We start from the raw sequence: 23,813 nt of genomic DNA on the forward strand, positions 1-23,813 counted from the left end.
ACCCCTCGTGTTGCCGCTGATGGTGCTGCCGGGGTCCTGCTGCCCTCTCCCGGGACTCGTCCCGCTGCCCCAGACGGGCGCGTCGCGGTGCCACCGCCCGTGCCCCCTGCTGCTGTTCCGCTCGCTGCTCGGGCTGGGGCTGCTGCAGACCGGCCTGGGTTGCGCCCTGGTGGCTCTGTGCTTCGGGGCGCTGTCGCTGAGCAGCGCCCCTCAGGTGAAGAACGCGTGCCCCCTCTGGGCCGGCTCCTCGGTAAGTGACGGCCGCGGGCCGGATACGCCATGCTGGGGTCCGGCCGTGCGTGCTCGGCACCTGCGGGGCTGGCTGTCCCGAGGGATCCGCGATCCCGCTCCTCCGCGACCGCTTGGAAGCAGCTTCTGGGTAACGGGGCAACGGCTTTTTGCTGACAGCTTTGTAGGATGTTTGCAGGACCCCAGCGGAGTTACAAGCGTCGAGACAAGCACATAGGGGGCTTATTTCCTGACGTGCATTTTCGAAAGAAAAAAAAAGTACTCTGTTATTTTGCGCTATCAGACACAGGATTTTCAAAAATTATTGTGTGTGTAGCTGTTGAATGTTTGTGCTTTGTGCCTTTGATCGTAGGCATAAGGTAGGGATAAATCAGCAATGTTCCTGGGGAAAAAAATGGATGGACTTAGCACAGTTTTGGAAAGACTACTGAAAGAAGTTATTCCATCTCCTGTTGGGCCCTGCTTTAAACCACAGGTTTATAAATATGGAATGTATGCAAGAGTTTATATTGCAGAAGCTAGGCAGCAGTAAGCAGAAGTTATTAAGTGTAACAGAGTCAGATTGATTAGTGCCAGTTTGGGCCCTCCAGCAGTCAGAAAGTCATGTACTGGGTTGGGACACTCAGTTCCTGCTGCCTGTGTGAGCAGTATCAGCTTTTCCCTTGCTTTACACATTTCAATTAAATTGCCATGTTGTTCACCACCCGTAAAAATGCACTCAGTGCAGTTTTTTGGGGATCAAGTAGTTCCTATTCATCTGTATAATGCAGTGTTCATCCCTGAATGTACACAGTCCTTCGGGGGTGAGGGAAATCCAGACCATCCAAATGACTTTGTTTGGTATCTCTTGTGATCTTTCATCCTTTTTGTTTTGTTTTGTTTCTTTTTTTTTTTTTTAATTCTAACTCTAGGTTAAAAGTTTATATAACCAATGGACATTCTTTGAATTCTGCCCACAGAATATGTGCTTTTAAAATGCTTTAAAATTGCATGTGTAAGATAGAGGTATTCAGTATTTTTAATAATCAAGAAGGGTGTTGATTTTGTTTGGGGTTTTTTAAATTATATTTCTGAAACAATAGTACAATCAGAAAAGTTATCAAAATACTGTTTGGGTGTAAAAATATGTGTGAAAATTTTAGTCCAGAAGCAACCTGGAAAAGCAGATGCCATTAAAAGCTGCCTGCTGTATCTGGTTGGCTGCTCTTTGGTTTGGTTTTCTTTTCATTATGGATGCTACATGCTGACTTGTGAGGGGCATGTCAGGAAAATTTTGAGAAGGACTTTCTTTTCTTATCAACAGATGTAATGAAATAAATTTGCAGTCATGAAGGAAAAAAAATTATGTCAGCGCACATTGATGTGCTCTGTTATAAAATCATGTGTCCATTTTGCAGTTGGAGAATTCAAAAAATACTTTGTTATGAAACTGCGGTTATGTATGTTGTTTTGCAACACCAGTGATGATATCAGTAGGTGTTTTGGCCAAGTTGTATATGCGTGTTACGCTAGATTAGATTGATCATGTCAAGTGAATGAAGTTACAGAAGGGATTTATTAAAAATACTAGTGGATGACTTCCTGGTTGTTCCAGTCTTCCTGTTTCTTTTTGGGATAGGAGCTTGGCTGGCTTAGTCACAATGTCCATCAAGTTAAAAGTATAGCTGTTGACTTATGGGACGTACTTAGAAACTTATTTGCCTTTCTTTATAGGGTTCCTATTCTTCTGTGAGAGAGTATTCAGGTATGCTGTTTGTTTCAGTTCTACAGCAATTCTTTACAATTTCTTAATTGTTTGGTCCTATAAGATAAAGAAAGAATCATAAGGTTCAGTTCTGTGATTTAGCAAGTTTGGTCTAAAAACTGCTGTTGCAGAAGAATGTGCTTTTATTTTAACTTCTTTCCTCACCCTGATACTGGCATTCATCTGATTAAATAGCAAAACTTTTCAGGCAGGTAGTGGTAGTGCTCTTTATTGATTTTGGTAGGGTTCATGCTCTGGGTTTTAGCTCACCAGAATGATCAGAAGTCAGCAAAAGGGAAGAGGGAAGTAGGCACTTACTGAAGTGCTGAGATGGTGATGGAGAGAGGGGAGGAAAAGGACAATTTTTAGATTTGCCTAGCCATGTTGCAGAGAACAAATACTTAGTTGGCTGAAAGCAGTTATTTAAGGCAAATGTGGAGGTTGGAATTGCTGATATACTACTTGTCCCCATGCATGTTTTCTGGGAGGCAAAAGTAAGAAACCAGCATATGTAACTTGGTTGTTATTTCGCAGGATGCTCTTAGGAGCAAAGAACTTCATCAGCGTAGGTATTCTCTGCTTTAAAGTTCATCTTCGTATCTTCCCAGCATTGCTATAGTATTCCAAAGTACAGTAATAAAAACAGTGTAAATAGCATTTTGTAAACAGTTCTTCACTTCTTGGTGACGCCATGTTTTTTTATGTTGTAGGCAATCTTATGTGGAATTTTAGGATTAACAACATGGAAGAGGCCAATGCGGCTTTTGGTAAGTATGGATTAGACTTTGTAAGGAAATTATAAAAAAAAAGAGCCTAATTTAATAGTTGTCATTAAAAAAATAATCACCCCTTTCTCCTTTCAAAAAAATAGTGTCGAGTCTCTTTTCAAATTGCAGAATCATAATTATTTAAAGAGAAGTCAAAGACCATGCAAGGCCATAGTCATTCCTGCATGAATGAAGTCCTCTGTAAGGGCAAGAGGGGACCATGTCTGGAAGAATTGTTAATGTTATTTAAAGCACACATTTTATGTATTTTTATGTATAAGAAAATGCTGGCTTAGAATAAGTAATTTAGTTCTCCAAGGTCGTGCAGCTTAAACTGAAATGAGGGAGATGGCTTTAAATCCTAGCTTAGTTGTAGTGTTTTAGTTTTTGACAATGGGTTTGAGAGCTAATGTAACACCTTACAACAGGATCCAGTGCTAGTTTCATGTACAGTGGACATTGCATTGCTGTGAGAGTAGATTGATGTGCAGGGTGTGTAAGCTGTTTCCACATGTAAGTGAAATCTGAAGCTGTGTAGCTCTTAATGTCTCAGAGTTGGGATTTGAAAAGGAGCCGTGGAGTTGCTTTTGTTTGTGTGTGAGTTTAGCGAGTTTTTGCATTTGGTTGGTTGATTTTGATTTGTTTGCTTTTGTGTATTTGCTCAGAATTTTTTACCTTACTGTCACTTCTGAAGACATTTTTCGGGCCAAGGCAGTTGTTTTAATTTTTCTGCAGCACTCTTTTGGGGTCCACATGGGTATCAGTGAGGAGTACCAAGGATTATATGTGTGAGCTGTGGATAGAATCATAGATTTCACCAAGGTTAGAAGAGAGATTTGAGATCATCAAGTCCAACTGTCAACCCAGCACTGCCTCAAATCCCTAAACTACATCACTCAATGCCAGATCCAGATGCTTCTTGAACACCTTCAGGGATGGTGACTCCACCACCTCCCTGGTGCATCCTATTCCAAAGCATGACCACCCCAACAGCAAAAAAGCTTTTTCTAGTGTCTGATCTGACTCTCCCTTGTCTCAGCCCGAGGCCATTTTCTCTTGTCCTCTCACTGCAGGCCCTGTAGCAGATTCAGGCCCCGACTCACCTCAGCCCCTTACAGGGAGCTGCAAAAAGCAATGAGGTCCCCCTGAGCCTCCTCTTCTTGAGAGTAAACAACCCCAGCTCCCTCAGCTGTCCCTCATGAGAGATGTTCCCCAGTCCTTTCAGGAGCCTCGTTGCCCTTCGCTGGACAGGCCCTCAGTGTCCCTTCTAAAGTGAGGGGCCCAGAACAGAGCACAGACTTGAGGTGAGGCCTCCCCAGTGCCCGGTCCCAGGGCTCGATCCCTGCCCTCGTCCTGCTGGCCACTCTGTTCTAGACACAGGTTGTGTGCCACCAGCCTTCTTGGCCACTGGGCACACGCACTGCTAGCTCATGTTCAGCTAGCTGTCAACCAGCACCCCTAACATCCATTGTTATTTCTCAGTGTGCGTTGGTTAACATGGGCAAATTTTTTAGGAGTTTTGTAGATATAGAGAGGAGTGCACTGTTAAAGACTCCCAATCTGGAAGGACCATATTTTCATCAAGATAAATGTACATGCTGTCAGTCTCAAACTGCCTAAGGCTTGCGCAGTACTCCTGTGCTAATACTGCCTGTGTTCTGTGCGGTTTCTATAGCATGTTTTTGCTCTTTCACTCTTTTAACATTCTCCTTTGTATAAACCTTATTTTCCTTTCCTAGTTTTACCTAAATAGAAAACACAAATTATTCCTGATCCCCACTTTTATTTCACATGGTCTTTAGGATGGTCACATGCTGAAGAAGATTGCCCTGGGATATTATGCAGCAGGAAAAGTTTTTGACATGAAATTGATAAAAGCTCTGAGCAGCCTGCCATGATTTCATAGCTGACCCTATTTTGAGCAGGAGATAACACAGGAGTCTTACAGCTCTCTTACAGCCACAATTATTCTGTGATTATGTGATTCTATGTAACTGTTTGGGGTTTTTTTCTTATTTGTATGTGAATTCTATAGAAGTTTGATTTTTGATAGCCAGATTAGATCAGCCTTGACACTGGGAAGCATTTCTGCTAAAAGAGCAGCGAAAGCCTGGAACAGGCTCCTAGAGATGTGTTTGATTCCCCGAGCTATAGGTGTTCATGAGGCATTTTGGACAATGCACTTAATACTGTGCTTTGATTTTTGGTGAGCCCTGAAGTGGTCAGGCATTTGAACTAGATGATTGTTGTAGGTTCCTTCCAACTGAAATATTCTGTTCTGTGTGGAAAAATAAAAATAAATAAACATTAAACTCTTCTTGAGGATAAGGAAATAATGCCTTAAACTAGCTACAGTCTTTCAAGGACAGATTGTTAGTTTCTGTGGGCATATTTATGCTGGGCTAAATATCTATAATGTCTACCCTCTACTAACTTGAATGTTTTCTCTAGGGAGTTATGGAGATGCACTATTAAACAAATTGCAAAAGCGAGCTTCCTAAATGTCTCAGCAATGAGATCATTACACAGTCATGACTTAGAATTATGATATTCATAAGCAAGACTAGAAAACTCATTCAGAACTAAAACATACCCATTTGTCAGTTGTGACTGTCCTCCTCTTACAACTCCTTGTGTAAAGCCTTAGCACTCCCAGTGATGGTTTCTGCGCCGGCAGTTTATATACAGACACGAACGGGACGGGACTACTGAAGGATGCATCGGAACCATTTATTTTCCAGAATCTTTATAATACATAGTTTTGTCTATGCAAAGATCTTGACAGTTCGCATCCAGGCAGCAAGCCAAAGAAACTCACTTGTTACAAGTCACCAAATACTCATCCCACCCAATTACACAGAGAGAAAGCATATTGACAGTGATTCTATCTAATCAACATAAGCACACGTAGCTGGGGTTAAAACAATACTTGCTTGTTCATTTATAAGAAAACAAAGCATAAAACCCTATTCATAATTTCATAATTCATATTTCATATTCATAACCCTCTAACTTTATAGATTCCTACAGTTTCTCACTGCCTGTGTTTGGGTTTTTGTGAAGGGTCAGGCTGTCAAGGCTGCCACTTCAATTCAAGGCCTTGGTAATGGAGAAAGGTACCAGACTGTAGGGTTTTTTTTCTGTGATAGCAAGATTCTGGTGCTGCTGATGCTTGAAGAAAGCACAGGGCTGCAGTGCTGTGAGAAATGAGCTGGGGATGGGCTGTGGTGTTTCAGCCACTCGTTTTTTTCCTTGGCAGGGAGAAAGGAAGGGAAACACATTGATTACAGATGTAGTGGACCTTTAGTAGCACCGTCTGTGAAAAAACAGCCGTGAAGAGGGATGGATGTGATAAGACCTTTTAGTAAATAAAATGGAGAGCCATATTTGGGTTTTGCCATCCACACTGTTTTACAGCTGTATTAACAGTGTGGGACGATACTAGATAAATAATATATCTCTGAGAGAGGGTACTGCAAGGCAAAATTGTCATTTATTTTCAAGGACATTTTTGCAAGGAAGGCCTAGCCTTGAGCAGTACAGCTGCTGAGAAGTCTGGTTTCAGTCCTTCCTTGATTTTAGGTGTTTGCAGAATTTCCATTATGGATATCGATATCAAGTGTCAATCAGTTTTGGAACTCAGCTTGTAACGCTTGTGCTTTGAAGCTGATTTTTCTTTGAGGTAATGCTGAGTTAGCACTGGACTCAATGGTCTTGGAAATGTTAATGATCCTATGTTTCTTCTTCTTTAGGACTGTCCAAATACATTAATGTGAAAAGGGAAACTCGCCACCCACCCCTCCAAGTTACATGGGTATTGGCTCTGAACTGTTCTGGGCTCAATCTTCCTCAATGTTACCTTCCTCCATGCATAGAATCCAGTTTCTTTCTCTCTGCTCCTAAACTCCTTCCTTTCACACAGCTTCAAATCTTAGTTTTACCTGAAGGAACTTAAATTCTTTCAGAGAGTACGTCAGTTCTCCCTTGTTAGTTTGATTGTGGGTGTTTTGAGGGCAGTTCATGTCTTTGACAGGTCATGCTAGCTGCTATAGTGTCTGTCCTTACTTATATGCCAGATTGGACTGATTGGAGTTTATGTTGCATTCCCAGGAGTTGCCAGGAGCCGTTCATGCTTTGCTGAATAAAGAAGCCCTTAGCTAGTTAAGCATCCTTTCCTTTCAGTCACGCACAAATTAGTTACAGCCCTGGAGAGTGCTTTTTAGGTGACTCTCTGTGTTTGTTTCTGGTTTTGGGGTTTTTTTCTCCAAGTGAAACAAAGACTTCAATTTAAGCATCTCTCTGGTGTCTGTTTGGTGCTTGAGTTCTGCTGCTAAAGAGGAGATGTAGCTGTGATTGAAAGAAAGGGAAAGGGGTGCCACCATCCAACAAGACACTAGCTTGTTGTGCTGTGCAGTTTAACTGCTGCGGCTGCAAGTACTGGGGAGCAGACTGGTACCTGCAAAATGCATGGGATCAAGAAGTCAACAGAACACATGCAGGCTGGTTGGATGTGACTGGCTTTCAGCTGTGTCAAGTACTGCATGCTTTATACCGTTTGCTAGCACAACAGCTTTTGTGTTCATACATGCTGTTGTTTTCGTGTAAAGCTTTGAGGGGTTTGACAGAAAAATCAAGAGTTGCACATCCAGCATGAGTCATTCAGTCTCGATTCTTCAGATGTTTTACAGTGTGGTCACATAAGGATTTGAAATTTTTATTTGAAGCACTTTAAATGTGTTATTATAGTTGGTTAATGAGAAATATCTACAGATCTTACTTTGAAAACAGAAAAGTTTATGGAATTCAGGCTTTATTTATAACCCGGAAATTTTTGAAGAATTTATTTAATTGAAAATTTTTATCCAAAGAAATATGTGTTCCAGAAAACTTTAAATAAAGATTTCTTAGGGCTGACTACTGCTATGATATCTGCACCTTGACAGATTTTCATTAATTTAACTAAAATTTAATGTATAGATCAAGATACTTCATTCAGGCAGTGTTCTTAAATTTTAGCTCTGCTAGTAACAGTGAACTGTGAACAGAAGCTCCCTATCATGTCCCTGACCCTGAAAACCAGTCTCTCCATGGGCATGTGCTTTATGACAAGCATTTGACTTGTGAGAACTACTGTAGTAGTATCTTTTTTACCTGTATTTTAGAAGTAAAATAGTTCTGTATTAACCTCTTTGCTCACACTCTAGACTCCAGCATTAAGTCAATAAGTAGTAATTATGCACAGGTTTTAAAGTCAGTATAAGGAAATTGAAATACTCTTTTAGTTGTCAGATTATGAAAAGCTATTAGAAGCTTTTAGCCATTTATATGCTGCAAAAGCTTTTCTCTCATACATGGGGCATTTTAGTGCTGCATTTAAAATATGTGTCTTTTTTATTAAATGAATTAATTTGTCTTTTCATGTGGGGCTTTCCTTTGTTCACCGTTGTACTGTGGGTTTCCATACAGTACAATGAATAGCTCTCAAAACTGACAGAAATCTAATAAGGTCTTATGAGTTTTAATTATTGCTATTGCTGCTGTGCAGGTGGGAAATTAATAAACGGATGTACTCTTTTCTACAGGATGTTTATAAAGAATATATGTAGGCTGTAAACTGATATAAGAGTTGTTGAAGCAACTGTTTTTTCTTTCATTTAAGTGCCTGCTTGGGCATCAGTCTTGCACGTGCATGTTCAAGTGAAAGCAGTTCCTGTCTGGTGTTAGATACTTGCTTCAGTGGCAGCAGCAGCCACAGGACAAAAAGGAACTTCCCATTCAGAATGAAAGATAGTGTCAGAGCTTTACTATGCAAATTTATTCTTCCTTGGAGTCCTCAAAAGGCATGATGATGGACTTTTTTACCTGAAAGAAAGATCATACATGCAAGACCTTAGCAAATATGAATAGAATACACTTCACTTTCGTGTAGTTTAATTCATATGAAGGTTCCTCATGGCTTTCTGCAGCTGTTCACAGTCCATGTGTATCTAATGCTCTGAAGATGAAGCTGTGAGCCAAACTAAGGCCATAGTTTGAGTTGTTTCCGTTTTTATAACTGCAGTCAACACCAGTTACATCTATTTTAGTTTTTGAAATACCATGTTTGCCTTTCTCTGTTCTTTTCTAAATTGAGAAGAACTTCTCTCCTCTGGGTAGGATCTTCTGTTGCTGGGATGAAGTGTAACCCCTGTTTTTACTTGTAGGTGAGTAGACGTTTAAATTTGAATCTGCAGGAGAATATAAGTAACTGAATAAGCTGATAGTACATGTTAGATGGAACAGTGAGTGACTGAATAAGTGGGCACAGAAGGTTGTGATCAGTGGTGAAAGCCAAGCCAGCCAAGGACCAGGGGTGAGCCTGAGGGGTAGAAAATGAGGGGCCAGTACCACTGAAGCGAGTGCTCTGCACAGTGGATCTGAGTGCACTGTCAGCACAGGTGATGCCAGACTGGGAGGAATGGCTGATACACTAAATATTGCCGTTTGGAATGACCTAGACAGGCTGAAGATTGCATTGAAAGGAATCTCCTGAAGTTCAGCAACATGGAATACAAAGTCCTGCCTGCGCAGGGAAATTATCCTATCACACAGGAGGGAACAGCATGGTGGAAAGCAGCTCTGCAAAGAAAAACCTGGGGATCCTGGTGGATAACAAGCTGTCCATGAGACAGCGAAGTGCTCTTGTGGCAGAGAAGACTACTGGTGTCCTGGGCTGGATTAGGCAGAGACTTGCCAACAGGTCAAGGGATGTGATCCTTCAAACACCTGGAGAGGTATGAAAGCTGTGGCTGTTCAGCCTGGAGGAGAGGAGGCCCAGTGGTAATCTCCTGCATCTCCATTAATAGCTGATGGGAAGGAACAAAGAATAGTAAGCTGAACCTTTCTCAGTAGTGCTCACTGCCAGGACAAGAGGCTGTGAGCAGAACTGAGAAAATGGGAAACTCCATCTGAACATGGAAAACAACTTTTCTACTGTTCTGATGGTTAAAAACTGGTGTAGGTTACATGTAGAGATAGTCAAAACTAACTGGGCATTATATTCAGCAGCTTGCTGTAGGTTGTGACGGTGTTCACAGGGCTCTTAGATGAGGGAAGAGACGAGGATTTGACTCTATATTTCAGAAGGCTTGATTTATTATTTTATTATATATATTACATTAAAACTATACTAAAAGAATAGAAGAAAAGGTTTCATCTCAGAAGGCTAGCTAAGCTAAGAATAGAAAAGAATGAATAACAAAGGTCTGTGGCTCGGACAGAGAGTCTGAGCCAGCTGACTGTGATTGGCTGTTAATTCCAAACATCCACATGAGACCAATCACAGATCCACCTGTTGCATTCTGCAGCAGCAGATAACCATTATTTACATTTTGTCCCTGAGGCCTCACAGCTTCTCAGGAGGAAAAAATCCTAAGGAAGGATTTTTAATGAAAAGATGTCTGCAACAGTAGGTCACAGAATCACAGCATGTTCTGGGTTGGAAGAGATCTTATGCTTCCAGGTCCCTTGTTGTGACACCTGCTTGAACAGCAGATTAGATTTAAATGGTCTCAAGGGGTCCCTTCCAATCCCAGTTATTGTGTAAAAATGCTGACCACTGATTGGAGCAGAAAGAAAAAAGATTCTTTCTCTTGACGGTCAAGTACAATGTCTTGTCAACTGTCAAGATGTGTGGTAGAGAGTTTTGTGGTTATGGTTCAGATCATGGTAGTATTTTAGATAGAATCTAGAGGAATTATTCTTATCTTGTGCTCATTTGGCAGGATTTTCTGAATATTGGATTATTCAGTCAAAAATACACTATATCTATAAAAAAAACAGATCAAGATTACATTTGCACATGGTAGAATTTATTAGAACATAAATGCAGAACGTATCATCCTTGTTTCACATATTTATTATAATGCTCTTTCTCTTCCTATTTGTTCTTTGATTTCTGGCATTCCTTTAGTAAAATATTAATGATTTTGTTTGTTTTTCAAAATTTTTAATTAGAAGTCTTGATTTTAACTGTAACTTTTTATATAGCTTTTTATATAGCTATAGATGGAATTGTTTCCATTGCAGCTTCTGTACCACAGGAGACAACTTAAATGTGAGTTTGCTAGCTTATTTTTTTTTTTTAATCCTTCTTTACTTTGGCCACGTAACTTCTTTTCTCCATTTGTCGTTGTCATGGTTTGACATCCCAGAAAATCTATTTCATCTCAAACCACGACAGTCATCAGCTGAAAAAGGAGAAACACACCTCTTGTTTTTTTTATTAATATAATTTAATGAGAGTTGTGCTATAAATATGTTTTATGTTGAAACAGCTTCTGTTTCACTTACAGTATTGGCTAATTCCTAATTATCAGTGCCCTGTGTTGAACCCAGTTGAAAAGTTTTCTTTATATGAAATACCTGTGTATACCAAATTTTTTTCTCAAAGTAGTTTTTTGTTAGAAGAGTAAGTAGGATAATTTAGGTAAAAGCATAAGGAAGGCGTTTCATTCATTTACATTCTGAGCATGGTGCAGTTTTTAAAAAATCATTAGATTCTGTGTTTGCATGGAAAAAAAAATGGCACTCAGAGTGCTTTCTAGAACGAAACCCCTCTTATCTGTGGTTTTGTGATTAGTACAAAGCTAGGACAAAATACTCTTCCTCTTAATAGTTTATAAATTATTTTGTTTTTAGTGTGTCTAACACAAAGTAGTCCCAGTTCTCTACAGAGATTCACTAATAGCTACATCAATTATTAGGGGTTTTGGGATTAAAATATACCTTACAGGATAGTGTTATCATCAAACTAGCAATGACTAGTAATGTGCAATTGAAGAATTTAACTTGCTTGCATAGTAATGCTCTTTGGCTCATGTCCATTCATTGGGGATTATTTCCCTGAACCTCAGAAAATGGGAACATAATTTGTGCAACAGCTGTTACTTCTTTCTGCTTCAGAATCTAGGTAGCTAACCATGGTACATCAGATAAATTTATTTGGAAGGCCATTGTGTTCTTTGCATGTTTAGGAAGTCCTTGTTACTGGATCTTCTGTACGTCTGGAGCAGGACTGAACTCATGTCCCTCATAGAGTCCTTCTCTTCCTCTGTATTTTGTGATATCCTTACTTGGACCATTTTGCTACAAAGAAACCTGAGTGAGCAGATTGTTATTAAGAAGGATGCTTTAGGACGTTAAGAATCTGATACTTGCATTGTGGGATTGAATGCTTAAAGAGGAATCTTACCTTTATTTGTCTCTAAAGTAGTAGTCTTACCCAGTACTTTTTCTTGAAGTACAGGATATTTTTGCCTGTATGAATGGGGCCAGGGATGGTTCTTTCGTATGTCCAAAATCCACATCCAAAGTCATGTAAGCATAGATTGTAAGGTGAAAGCAACACATCATTTTGTCCGCTGCTTCTGCTTGTCCTTTTTTCCTGTATTTATTGCTCTTGCCATTGCTTGGTTTCTGGTGTTTTATAAACTGTGAAAGTATTATCTGATTTCCTAATATTCTGGTTTTAGTAGCCAGGAGGAAATGAAATCATGCGTCTCAAGTCTCTAAAGTGTTTCCATCTTTATTGTACTGGAACAAACATTTTTCATATATTTGTGCTGCAGAATAATTTTGGAAGTGTGCACAGTGAATGTTGTCTTAAGATGTTTCTTCCTCTTCAGGTTTCTTTACTGTTCTGAATGTGTTGAGAGTTAAACTTGGTGGGAGAGTGTGACACTCATTGGAAGTTGGGCAACTTGCAGATCATACTTTGCACTCCAACAAAACCTTTAATTTCTTGTACTGTTATTACTGACATTTTCAATAGTTGCATAACTAGTCCAGAATTAGGAGAGAGAAGACAAAGAATTTTGGGAATAGGTTAAGACACCTTGGGGCACTGAAGTCATGGGCAGTTTTGAAAAAGCAGAGAGTCATTCCCAGCTTCAGCTTGTGAATGGGATTTACTCTGTAATAGTTTCCTTGAGTTGGGTTTCTGTGCCCACTGCAGTTAACTTTGTTTTCGTGTTCCAGGTTAACCTGTTTGTTCTGCTGTCTATGATCAGTTTTATGCTGAACGTGACTGGATTAATACTAGGATGTCAAGGCATTCAGTTTGCGTCTGGGGTACCCAGATGCGATTTGGTAAGCACGCATACTGATTTACATGGATTTCTTCTCATGATGGCATAGTAGCTTGCTGTGCTGAGATCACAAATGTTCTGATGTAGAGTTGCAAGTAATTAAAGAACTAGCACAAGGGATTTTTGTAGTAATGTAAAAAATATAAACCATTGAAAAAAGCCTGTGTGTGGGTAATGGTGAGCTACCAACAAAATGTTCAGTTCATTATAATGTGTGGGTGGGATTATTCTTCCTGTTTTGCCTCACCTGGGAAGGACCATTCTGTGATACCTTGCAGCAGAAGCTGTGAGAAAAAAAAATAAGGTAGATGAAATCATAGTAGCTTTTCAGAACACTTCCGCTTGAGGAAGATGCAGGAAGGCAGGACAGAATGCGAAAGATTTTTCTCAAGTGGTTGTCATGAGAAATAGAAGAATCACTATTGATGAACGGGAAACTGTGGAATAATTGAAATTTAAGGATACAGTACAGAGTCACTTGTTGATAGAGATGATTGTGTGTAAAAGCTTGAAGGACTTTGTGGGCTAATGGAACAGATCTTTGAATATATATTTTCATTCATTTATTCTTTCAGGAAAGCTGTTGTTAGTTCCTTGACATACCAGTATATGTATTGCAGTGAGAGTCCAAGATTATAAACCCATGGGAATCTAGATTAATCCAGTATCACTGTACCAAAGCCATAATGAGAATTAATGATGATATTCCAGATGAGGTGGTCAAATATTGCAGGAATTTCTGAGTTGTCTGTAGTTGGAAATATAGGGTACAGCAAAAAGACATTCCTGGAATCATCAGTTATTTTGTAGAGTGGCTTCTATAGGTGGAAGAGTGCCAACATTGTGACTCCAGAGTTTGAAAGCTAAAACCTCGATTATTTCTAGATATGGAAGCATTGAATTTCTGCTTTGAAAACTAAGATGATAAGATTAATTTGAAAGTGAAAGTTACAAAAACCTGTGGTGTACAGATATGGCTATTAATGATTTGACTGCGTTGAAATTAGAGTTGAGGGTTTCATTCCATCCATAGAAATGCAAGATATATTCTTGAACCATAGAAAATGTGTACAGTTCATATAGAGGGGTTTGCACAACAGTCAGAGAAATAATTTCTAGGCAGTTATGCATTGGAAAAAGTATAAGTAGTAAAATAGCTTAGCAATCAGTGCAGCTTTGATTACAATAAGTTGTATTTAAGTGTTTTAAGGCAGTACCCGTAATACTTTCTCTCAAATAAGAAGTGTATAACACAGGAATCATTGGCATACCAAACTGTTCAGTTATATGATCCTGTATTTCCAGTCTGCTTTGTAGTCATGGGCTTAGTTTAAGACAATAGGTTCTATATTATGCAGGTAAAAATATTGCATAAAACAATTAAAAAGTCGAGTTTTGTTTTTTGAAGATGGATATGGATGAAAACAAGACTTGTTTTTGCTGTGAAGAACTTCATCCTACTACCTGCACAGAAGCAAAGGCTGTACTGAAGCTATACCACGTGAAGTCATGCAGTGCTGCCCACCGTGTTCTCAAGGTACCCTGCACACCCATCAGTGGGTGCAGTATACTGCTTTTATAATGTCCATTCTCATGCAGCAGTGCAGAGCTGAAGTGTTTACTGGGAAAAACTTTGTTATTTTTCTGGCCAGTCAGAAGCTCTTCATGGTACTGTAACATGACAGGAGGGGGGAGGGTTTCATGTCTGGGTTTTGACCAGTGCATTGCTGAGCCAATAAGCAGTTCTTGCCTGTTTTTTGTATTTAGTTCCACCAAAACTGCTGTTGAATCCAGACAAGATTACAGGGGTAAATGAGATCTAAATTTTAGCTAATTATTTGATGCCTTTGTTAGTCTTTTGCACTTCTCAGCTTTTTGTGGCTTACAAACTGCTAAAATAAAACTCCCAACCAACACCATCTTCAAATATCAAAAGGCTTTGACATGTCTTTAATGGTGATCATCTTGAATCTGTATTTCCCACAGAGAACTTATGAGGAAGGTTGTAATTCTTGGATGAGTAAATGGATAAATCACATCTGAGCTATATTAAACCCTTCTGGATCTCTCTGTCAGGACAGTAAATAGTGTAAAACAAGTTTTGCGAATTACTCCAGTCTTGAAGATTGTGCTGAAGACTTCATCCCATACATTTTTTAGAAGTAATTGCCATGATCATCCCTGTGTTTTCTCTATTTGTTTTAGTTTTGTATTATTATTTATTATTATTTTTACATTTACAAATACCATTGTTTAATTTTTTAATTTCGATATTCTTCATGTTCTTTAGAAGGTTCTCTTAGCTCTTAGTGCCCTGAATGCTCTCACTGCCACAGTTTGCTTCACAGCGGCTGCCCTGCATTACTTACTGACACTTGCATCACGAAGATCCTGCAGCGTAAGTGAGCACCAGGCATTGCCTGCCATAGAGAGTGTACAAACAGTACTAACAGATTACACTGTTCAGCAATATTTATAGCTCAGAAGGCTTTTAACACAAGTTTTTTTTTAATAGGATGAATGTGAGATTGAAGGTGAAGATCACAATTTGGATCCTGATGACTTTGTCCCACCTGTCCCACCTCCCTCCTATTTTGCAACTTTTAATTCTTGTACTCCACAAAGTCACAGGTAAAACTGTACACTCCCTTTCTTCTAGTGTCTTTTGAAACACTGCCTAATCTTTTTTTTTTAAGATTGTTTTCTCAGGTGAAAAAGGTTTGTGATTTTAGGGGGATTAAAAAAAAAGAAGGAAAAACCTATTAGTTTGGAGAAAGCATAAATACAGTGTGGATAAGGGGGTAAAATTTTGTGGTTTTGAGTTTAGATTCTCTAGGAACTATTTCTGGGCGAGAGAAATACTACTGCTTGACACAGCTGAAGACTTACATGATGCTGTCAAGAGGGGGTGAGGACAGCAGTGGGAAGCCAAACACAACCATTTGGCAAGCCAGAGACTCTGAATGGTGTTCCCCCTATGACCTGAGTCGTTTTCCTTCTCCCTCTTGAGTTCTTAGGGCTGACTGTAGGGTGTGTTTTGACTGCACTGCTTGAAAAATCCCTTACCTTGCAGGTTATTTGCTCTTAAAAGTAACTTGCAAGTTGGCTTTACTAGTTTATGACTCACGTGGGGCTCTTGGAATCCTGGATGCTGAGAATTTTAAACTTTCTGTGCTTATAGGCATAGACCCACAAGAGAACACTGCATTTGACCTGAGGCTGTGAAGAAGGCTTCCAAAACTCACTGATAGTGCTGAGATAACGGGTGTGTAGTTGGTTAGAAGTGTGTAATATCACAGGGTGGAAAACCTAAGAGTTTGGGATTTTAGAATATAGAAATAAATATGAAGCAAGATGGAGGTTTTAGGGTGGAGTCAGGTTGTTATTCTTTACCTTCTTCCTTCTTTTTCATGGGTTTGTGACTGTGATGTTTTGTAATTGGGCAGAAAAGTCCACATTGTGGACTTTTGGGATCAGTCTTTGGGATCAGTCATTGGGTTAAAAGGGAAAATAATCTAGGTGTCATTAATTGGATAATTTAGTGTTAAAAGACCTTGTAACAAGAGACTGTTAGCCATTTTGTGCCTTCTAATGAAAAGCTGCAGAACTCATGGCTGTGAGACTGTTTTACTCATAAATAATAAACACCTGAGTCAGAACATGAACTAGTATCTCAAGTGCCTTCAGGGCTGCATTATTTTGTTCTGAACATACAATATTTATGCATAAAGTATTATGGTGCTCAGGCAGACTGTATGACTCTTTTTCAAAATTCCTCCTTTTTGCAGTGAGCAGGAGTGTTTAGTTTATTTCACTGTTTCATCAGAAATAGCATGCATGACTTTCAATACTGTATGTTCCTGGCAGAAGTAATTACAGATTTTGGGATTGCCTGGAAAATTATAACATGGCACAACAGTAGGATTTAGAATGAACAGGTCCTCTGAAACACTAGAGGCTGGATTTGAATTCAAAATACTACTGAAATCCTCTATTTAAGTATTGGTTCAAGCAGCTTATGACAACAGAGTGGAATGTATAATGATCTCTTTGTAAGAATAATTATTTATGCTTTTCACAGCTCTCCTGCTTTAAAATGGACCATTTGTTCTTTGTCTAGCATGTCATTCTGGATGGTTATCTCTTTCCCAGCAGCAGTACATATATATATATATATATATTTATATTTATATTTTTGGGGGGCACAGGAGGGTCTGCTGAACAGTATTTAAGGCTTCTGTGGTCTAAAATTGAGTAGCTACCTTGCCCGTGACTGTGTTAAAAGTGGTTGATAGTAATACTGAAGTAACGATAGTAATTACGGGCTGATAGTAATGCTGATGATGACATCTTTCTGAAGTCAGGCTACTTGTTTTAGGGTGTTCTGGGTAGTTATACAGGAGTGCAGAAGTTAAAGCAGCAGACTGGCTTTATTTCTGTTTTGGAAGATGAGTAATTATGACTCAGCCCAGGCTGAATCCTCCAAGAGCGGCTGAGATGGGATGTGGCCATTTCTCAGTCAGCCTTCTCACACTTCTTCCTCCCAGATTGTACCCTGAGCTCCTTTTAGCTCCTGTGCCCTGGCTTTCTGTGCTGAGCTCCCTGGTCCCTGCATCCCAAACCTTTGTGTGCAAGGAGGGTGTGACAGGAACCACATCCAGGGAGGTGAGCCCCATCTGCAAGCTCCGAGACAGATATATCCTCGGAAAAGGGAAACACTACACTCATCAGAATTTGTGCCAAAGACATGTTTGGAATGGGCAGGCCTACTCTGCCACTCTTTAAATTGAAACATCAGGGGTCCAGATGTCAAAAGACAGTTGGTTTGCTCGCTTGTTCATGGGAAACTTCTACATTTGTTGTATTTAATAGCAAAAAAACCCCTAGCCCTTCAAGTGTCTGGTCAATTCCTATCTCTGCTCTTGTTTCATACAGTAAAAAATAGCAATTACATTATTTTTCAGGGTTGGCACAACACAAACAGTGAGAGCTGAGTTTCCAGGTGAAAAATAAAATGTGAAGTTTAGCAGGAGCTGGCCTTTGATCTTTGTGGGTCCCTTCCAGCTCAGGATATTTTATGATTCTATGAAAGTGTCACAAGACGTGTAAATTTAAGGGAAGGGATAATGCATGTTGGGCAGCAAGGCCTAGAAATCTACCTCAGTTCAGTTTAAAATATTGTTCAGATACCTCCTGGAAATTACTTTTACAATTAAGGGACTCCAGGGAGTGCTTTTCTAGTTGCATATTCTGTAATAAGTTTTACCATAATTGTTGGACATAGCATTAATTTTCAAGGTATGACTGAGCTGGGTAGGCCAGATCAGGCATGTTTAAAAACAAAACTAAGATTCAAAACGTATATAACTTTGTGGCTTACATTGAATGTAAATTCAGCATCAGCATACTAGGAAAATGTGAGGAAGTGATGTTGATGGAGGATCTGTCTCCAGAATTGTTCTGAAGCCTTTTGGAACAGATTAAGTAGATTGTAGTTAAAAACTATTTTAGCATATTTTGTTTTCCCCATTTTTAAGATTAAAAAAGATAATGGCCAGCTGTCAAAATATCTGCTTTCCTTTCCTCAGATTTCTCTGTGCATTACCTCCGTTGCCTTCATAAGGGGGCTTCCAGCTTCGCGTTTTGAAAGTTATATTCTTTTCCTGTCTGTGCAAGTGGTCTTCCATCAGCATTTCTGTCATTCTGCCCTTTTCTCTGAGCTTGCAAGAAAAAACTTTCACAGTCATCTTTGTTCCTTCTAGCCAGTCTCCAGAGAAGCCCTAAATTCTGTGAGGAAGGACTTGCTTTATAGAGAGTAGCATCCACTAGTGATGGTGAATGAAACCTGACCAAAATTCAGAGAGCAAAATATGGGTTTCTGTGTGTTTCTTGAGGTTCCTGCTCAGCACCAAATCAGCAACTAAAATTAAAAAATAAAAAGCAGAGAAGAACTGAGATGCTTTGGGTCACAGACTTCTCTGAGGATTGTGTTGGGAAGGTCGTCTTGCTAGCTCTGCTGTTGACCACCGCATTGTTACAGTGTTCCTGGGGCAATGTAAATGTATGTTTATCAAAATTAAGGCTTCTCCAGGCACTATTCTATTTTCTTCCTTCTCTGAGCTACTTCCTAAGAGAAAGATGTTGCAGTAGAAGGCCTTTGGGATTTCTGCTGTGGTAGAGGTTTCAGAGAGCTCTTTGGAAACTGAGGAGTAAGATCAGCTATGAGGTGCCTTTGCCTCATACAAGCCTTTGGAATTGGTCAGCCATAATATTGTTGCCTTTCACAAAAACAGCCTTTAGTTTGGATTTGGCTTTTTCTGTGCAGCTGTATCTGAGCATAAAGCACCAGGTCAGAAGTATCTTGAGTTTAGGTTATAAGTAAGAACTCAGTGGTTCACAAAACTCAGAGATAGGCTGTCACATTTTGAGTGACAATCTGTACTTTAATTTTTTGTCACAAAACTGAATCTCTGAAGTAAAACTGGAATGGGTTCCTAGGCCCTGTGCTGCCCAAAGATGTTTGAACTCTGGGGAACACACTAGAGAGGCACGTCCTGAGGAGCTAAACTGGGAATTATTCCTGCAATCTTCTGAGACAAAATCTTGCAGATCTTGGCGAGTCCAGTACCTGTGACTTGCATCCCAAAATCTGATCTGGCACAGAAAGCCGGTGGGGTTTGGTAACAGGTGATGTTTTTCTGCAGCTGTAAGGCCATACTAACAGATTTGATCTGTGTTATTTATTGCAGCACACCTGTCTCTGATGTGATTTCACTGCACTATATTTATGTAACACGAATCAGAGGGGTTGAAGTGTACTGCCCTCTGGACCCACCTCCACCCTACGAAACTGTGTGCAGCTTAAAAAGCTCTGAGCAGGTATGGGCCACAGGAGTTTAATGTCTGGTTTGGTTTTTTCCATTCTAAGGGAGAGGTTGCACTCAAGCATGGTATATGTACATCCAGAGGATACATTTGATTATGAATGTAAATTTCACCAAAGATTTTAATTAGTCATTTATCTCTGAAACTGAAAAGTTTTCTCCACTTGGAAAGCTGCCCAGGCATAGGGAGAAGGAGCAGAAAGCAATGTGGAGCACACCTGTTGCTGGTTATTCTAAAAGACTTCCTTGCTTTACTCTGCTTACTCCTCCCATGAGGTACTAGGTCAAGGTTTTTGCATCAATGGCCATTCTTTTTCACTGGTGTTTTCAAAAGACAGGCACTTTTTCCCAGAAAATACTGGATAGGATCAAATTCACTGACCTAGTTGATGAATATGAATATTAGACTGAAGATGAGTGTATGCACTGGCCTTGATTTTGCCATGGGATTGAAGTCATATCACACAGTCTCTCTGTAGTTAAGAACAGGTATTACATTTCTAAGGTGGATGTTGCAGTTCTTAGAAACGCCAGAGAAAGGTGGTGACTTGTGATTTTTCAACTTTTGTATTCTATTCCAGGGAGGTGCACTTCAAATAAATGGTGTGGAAGAGCTTGATTCAGGGGAAGTAAGTGACAGGCAGTCCTCTCAAGGTAAAAAGTAATTTTAATGTTTGTTCTAGAATGTTCCCTCCAACACATACAACTTAATGCAGCAGCAGCAGCATTAGTTCTTTGACAGACAGCCACCATACTGCAAACCAGAAATACAGAATCATGATTGTTTTGGGGTGGGACCAAGGATTAATATTTAAAATGTTTAAAAGCACAGCAAGTTGTTTTCATGCAAGATACGGAAAGAAGGATATGTTTCCTTTTTAGTAACCCAAAAGTTAGGTTTTGACACTATACCCATATGTTTTAAGAAATGATGTCCACCTCTGGTGCTTCCCTTTGCTTAGTGTATGTGATGGGGCCTGGTAACATTTTGTTGCTGGTAAAAATAGGAAAAGGATTGAATAATGCAGTACTGTGTGGACTAAACTGGGAATTACTCCATTATCCAGCCTATACTGGAAGAATTACTAAATAATTTCTGCATCCTGGTACAGGAGATAGCTAAACTTCTGTTAGAGACCACATCAAGTTTGCTCTGCACTGTTTTAGAAAACCATGGCTGCCACTCAAAAGTTTTTTTTAGCCTAATGTTTGTTGCAATGTAGGCTTGTGGCTGAACATCATTAACTTCCAGCTTTTCTAGTACAGCCCATGAAAATGTGTTCCAATTTTCATTAGGACTTGGCCATTATGGCAAGATTGTCTCATTTGCAATATCCACACAACAGAGTAAAGACTGGGGCAGGGGGGAAGCCCCAAATCTTTTATTTAAGTGCAGCCTGTCTTCTGCCAGCCTACTTACTAAATTGTAAAAACCCTTGGGTTTGAACTGCATCAGTTGGAATTGTTCCAGTTATATGGAGTCAGGGGGAAAAAAGAGTTTGCGTAAAGTCATACTTTAGCCAAATGTCAGCTCTGTCAAAATCCCTTTAAACTCTGACTGTCTGCCTGAAACCTCTGAAAACAAGCACTTGGGTGCTTATGGTGTCTTGCTAGCTGTGATAATCAGAATGAAACCTTTTGCTACAGCTCCTCTGGATTTCTTTCTCAAAGCTTTCTTGCGGATAAAAGTCCTGTTGCTGTCTCTGAGCTTCCTGTGCTCAAACAAAAAGAGGTTATCAAATATAAGGATACATGCTAAAAAGTTATGGGGACTGGAAACAGGAAAAAAATAGCATAGAAAATGCACTTGCAGGGAAGGACAGTCAGGAAAGTATTTTGTCTTGTTTTGTCTTGTCCAGTTTTGTTTTGTTTTGTTTTGTTTTGTTTTGTTTTGAAAAAAGGCTCTGATACCACATTGTTTGAGGCATTTGTATTTAAAATTTTCCTTTAGAAGAATCAGACCTACCTGAGCACATATGGCAAAGGGTACCCTCCTCTCTATCATCCTAACTGGTTTGTCCAGTATTTTTTAATAAAAATGTCTGTAAAGAAACATTTAATTATCAGCCTGCCTGTTAAATTCAGATAAAAAAAGAAAGTAAGCCTCTTAAGAAAGAAAATTAACTCTGCTGCTTCTTCTAGATGCCAGGGCTTCCTAGAATTTAGGAAAAAAGAAATACATGGAGCAGAATATCTTTCTTTATTTAAATTTGGAGAGGTGTACTACATCTGGCTGGAATGGAGTTAATTTCCTTCATAGCAGCCTGTGGTGCTGGTTTGGATTTGTAACCTGGGGGGAGTGTTCCAGCATTGTCACTGTTCAGGGACTGGCTGGGATCAGTCACTGGTGAGTGACTGCTTTTGCATCACTTGTTTTCCCTTGAGTTTCTTGGGTTTTTTCCCTCCCCACCTCACTCCAGCTGTCCTTAGCTCATGAGTTCTGCCACTTCTGTCCTTCAGTTCTTCTCCCCATATCACTGGGGAAGTGTGAGAGTGACTGTGAGGGACTGAGCTGCCTGCTGGGGTTAAACCACTGGAGGAGGGAAATACAAGGATGAGGCTTATGTTGGAATTGTGGCAGAGGAAGTCTGTGGGCGGTCTCAGCTGATGCAGTGTAGCAATCTATAAATAAAACTTGATCTTTCAGTTTATACTGGCGGGCTGTCATGCCAGGGCATTCGTGTATGACGCTGTGATTCCCTTGGCATCATCAGGGCTGATCAACTGAGCATAGCTCCCGATGGAAGTTAGAGCTGTGGACTACTCTGCCAGCAGAGTGAGGGGAATCCTGACTGCTGTCTGCAGGAGGAGCTGTAAAGATTCTCTGTGCCAGCTAAAATTGTTTTACTGACTTCGTAATCACTCCTGTGAAGCAGAAAGGGACTTCCCCTGCTGACTGCAGTAGGAAGGCAATGCAACATTTTGCTGGTGGCAGGAAGTGCTTAGCTGCTCTGTATCATTACAAACTAGGTGTACGCATTTCCAGTTCACACCACCATGAGACAGTTATCTCTCTGAAACATTAACATTATTAAGGATTATCTTAAGATCACAAAATCTGTTGATTAATCTCTTTAGAATTTAAAAAAAATACCAAACAAACAACCTCTCCAAAGTAACAGCAGCATTGTACCTTCAGGGCTTACTGCTAACACAGCTCCACTGGTGTTGAAAAGGTTAGATTGGTGATGGATTCTTTAAATCCTGCATGATTCTTGATCTGCCATATTTTGTTGTTGTGCCTTACCTTCTGATTTGCTAGGCTGGTACCTGTTTTATATAGGTTGTGTCACTCTTTCTTCTCTTAAGAGATTCTAAGTTGCATTTGTGTAGACAATAAGGTGCTGTGCTCAACAAGTACATATCATCAAAGCCTAAATTTTCTTAATGCTCCTGCCACTGCTGCATACCTGTTAAGAGTGACACCACAGATTTTTGCTGTGTTCTGAATAAAAGACTATTTACATGAATTTGGTTTTGTACTGGGTTTGCATGACTAAGTTTTGGTAGTGGCAGGAAAGCTGCTGGAAGGTTTGAAGCTTCCTTTATGCCTGGCAGAGCTCCAAAGATGGACCTGCTGCTCGAGAAGACTGGACCAGTTAGAAATTATGGTAACACCTCTGTGACAGCATATTTAAGAAGGGAAAATAAGTTACTTTGCAGATGTATTGGTGGTCAGAGAAGAGTGAAGTGAGAATATGTGAGAGAAACAGTCCTGCAAACACCAGGGCCAGTGGAGAAGGAGGGGCAGGAGGTGCAGAAGTTGCTTCAGGTGCTGGAGCAGAGATTCCCCTGCAGCCCACGTTGCAGCCCATGGAGAGGCAGCTGTACCCTTGCAGCCATGGAGGTTCACAGGGATGCAGAGATCCACCTGCAGGTCATGGAGAACCCCCACTGGAACAGGTTGGTGTGTGCAAGAAGGCTGTGAACCCATGGGAGGCCTGTGCTGAAACAGGCTCCTGGCAGGGACCTGCAGACTGCTGGAGAGAGGAGCCCATGCTGGAGCAGGTTTCCTGGTAGGTCTTGTGACCCTTTGGGGGAC

At 40.2% G+C, this 23,813-nt stretch overlaps 1 protein-coding gene across 1 annotated transcript in view; it reads left to right on the top strand.

Annotated features, from left to right (window-relative positions):
* Positions 1-19: 19 nt before the first annotated feature.
* The window catches only part of FAM189A2 (family with sequence similarity 189 member A2), a 28,964-nt gene continuing 5,170 nt past the window's right edge, over positions 20-23,813 (top strand). Inside the window, exons 1-8 of the mRNA XM_031064804.1 lie at positions 20-250; positions 2,704-2,760; positions 12,778-12,888; positions 14,296-14,424; positions 15,181-15,285; positions 15,403-15,518; positions 19,637-19,766; positions 20,353-20,425. Coding sequence (XP_030920664.1) covers positions 20-250; positions 2,704-2,760; positions 12,778-12,888; positions 14,296-14,424; positions 15,181-15,285; positions 15,403-15,518; positions 19,637-19,766; positions 20,353-20,425 — 952 coding nt within the window. The remainder of the gene's footprint in view (positions 251-2,703; positions 2,761-12,777; positions 12,889-14,295; positions 14,425-15,180; positions 15,286-15,402; positions 15,519-19,636; positions 19,767-20,352; positions 20,426-23,813) is intronic.

This window comes from Geospiza fortis, unplaced genomic scaffold (genome assembly GCF_000277835.1).
Source record: "Geospiza fortis unplaced genomic scaffold, GeoFor_1.0 scaffold1466, whole genome shotgun sequence".
In the NCBI taxonomy this organism is placed as follows: domain Eukaryota; kingdom Metazoa; phylum Chordata; class Aves; order Passeriformes; family Thraupidae; genus Geospiza; species Geospiza fortis.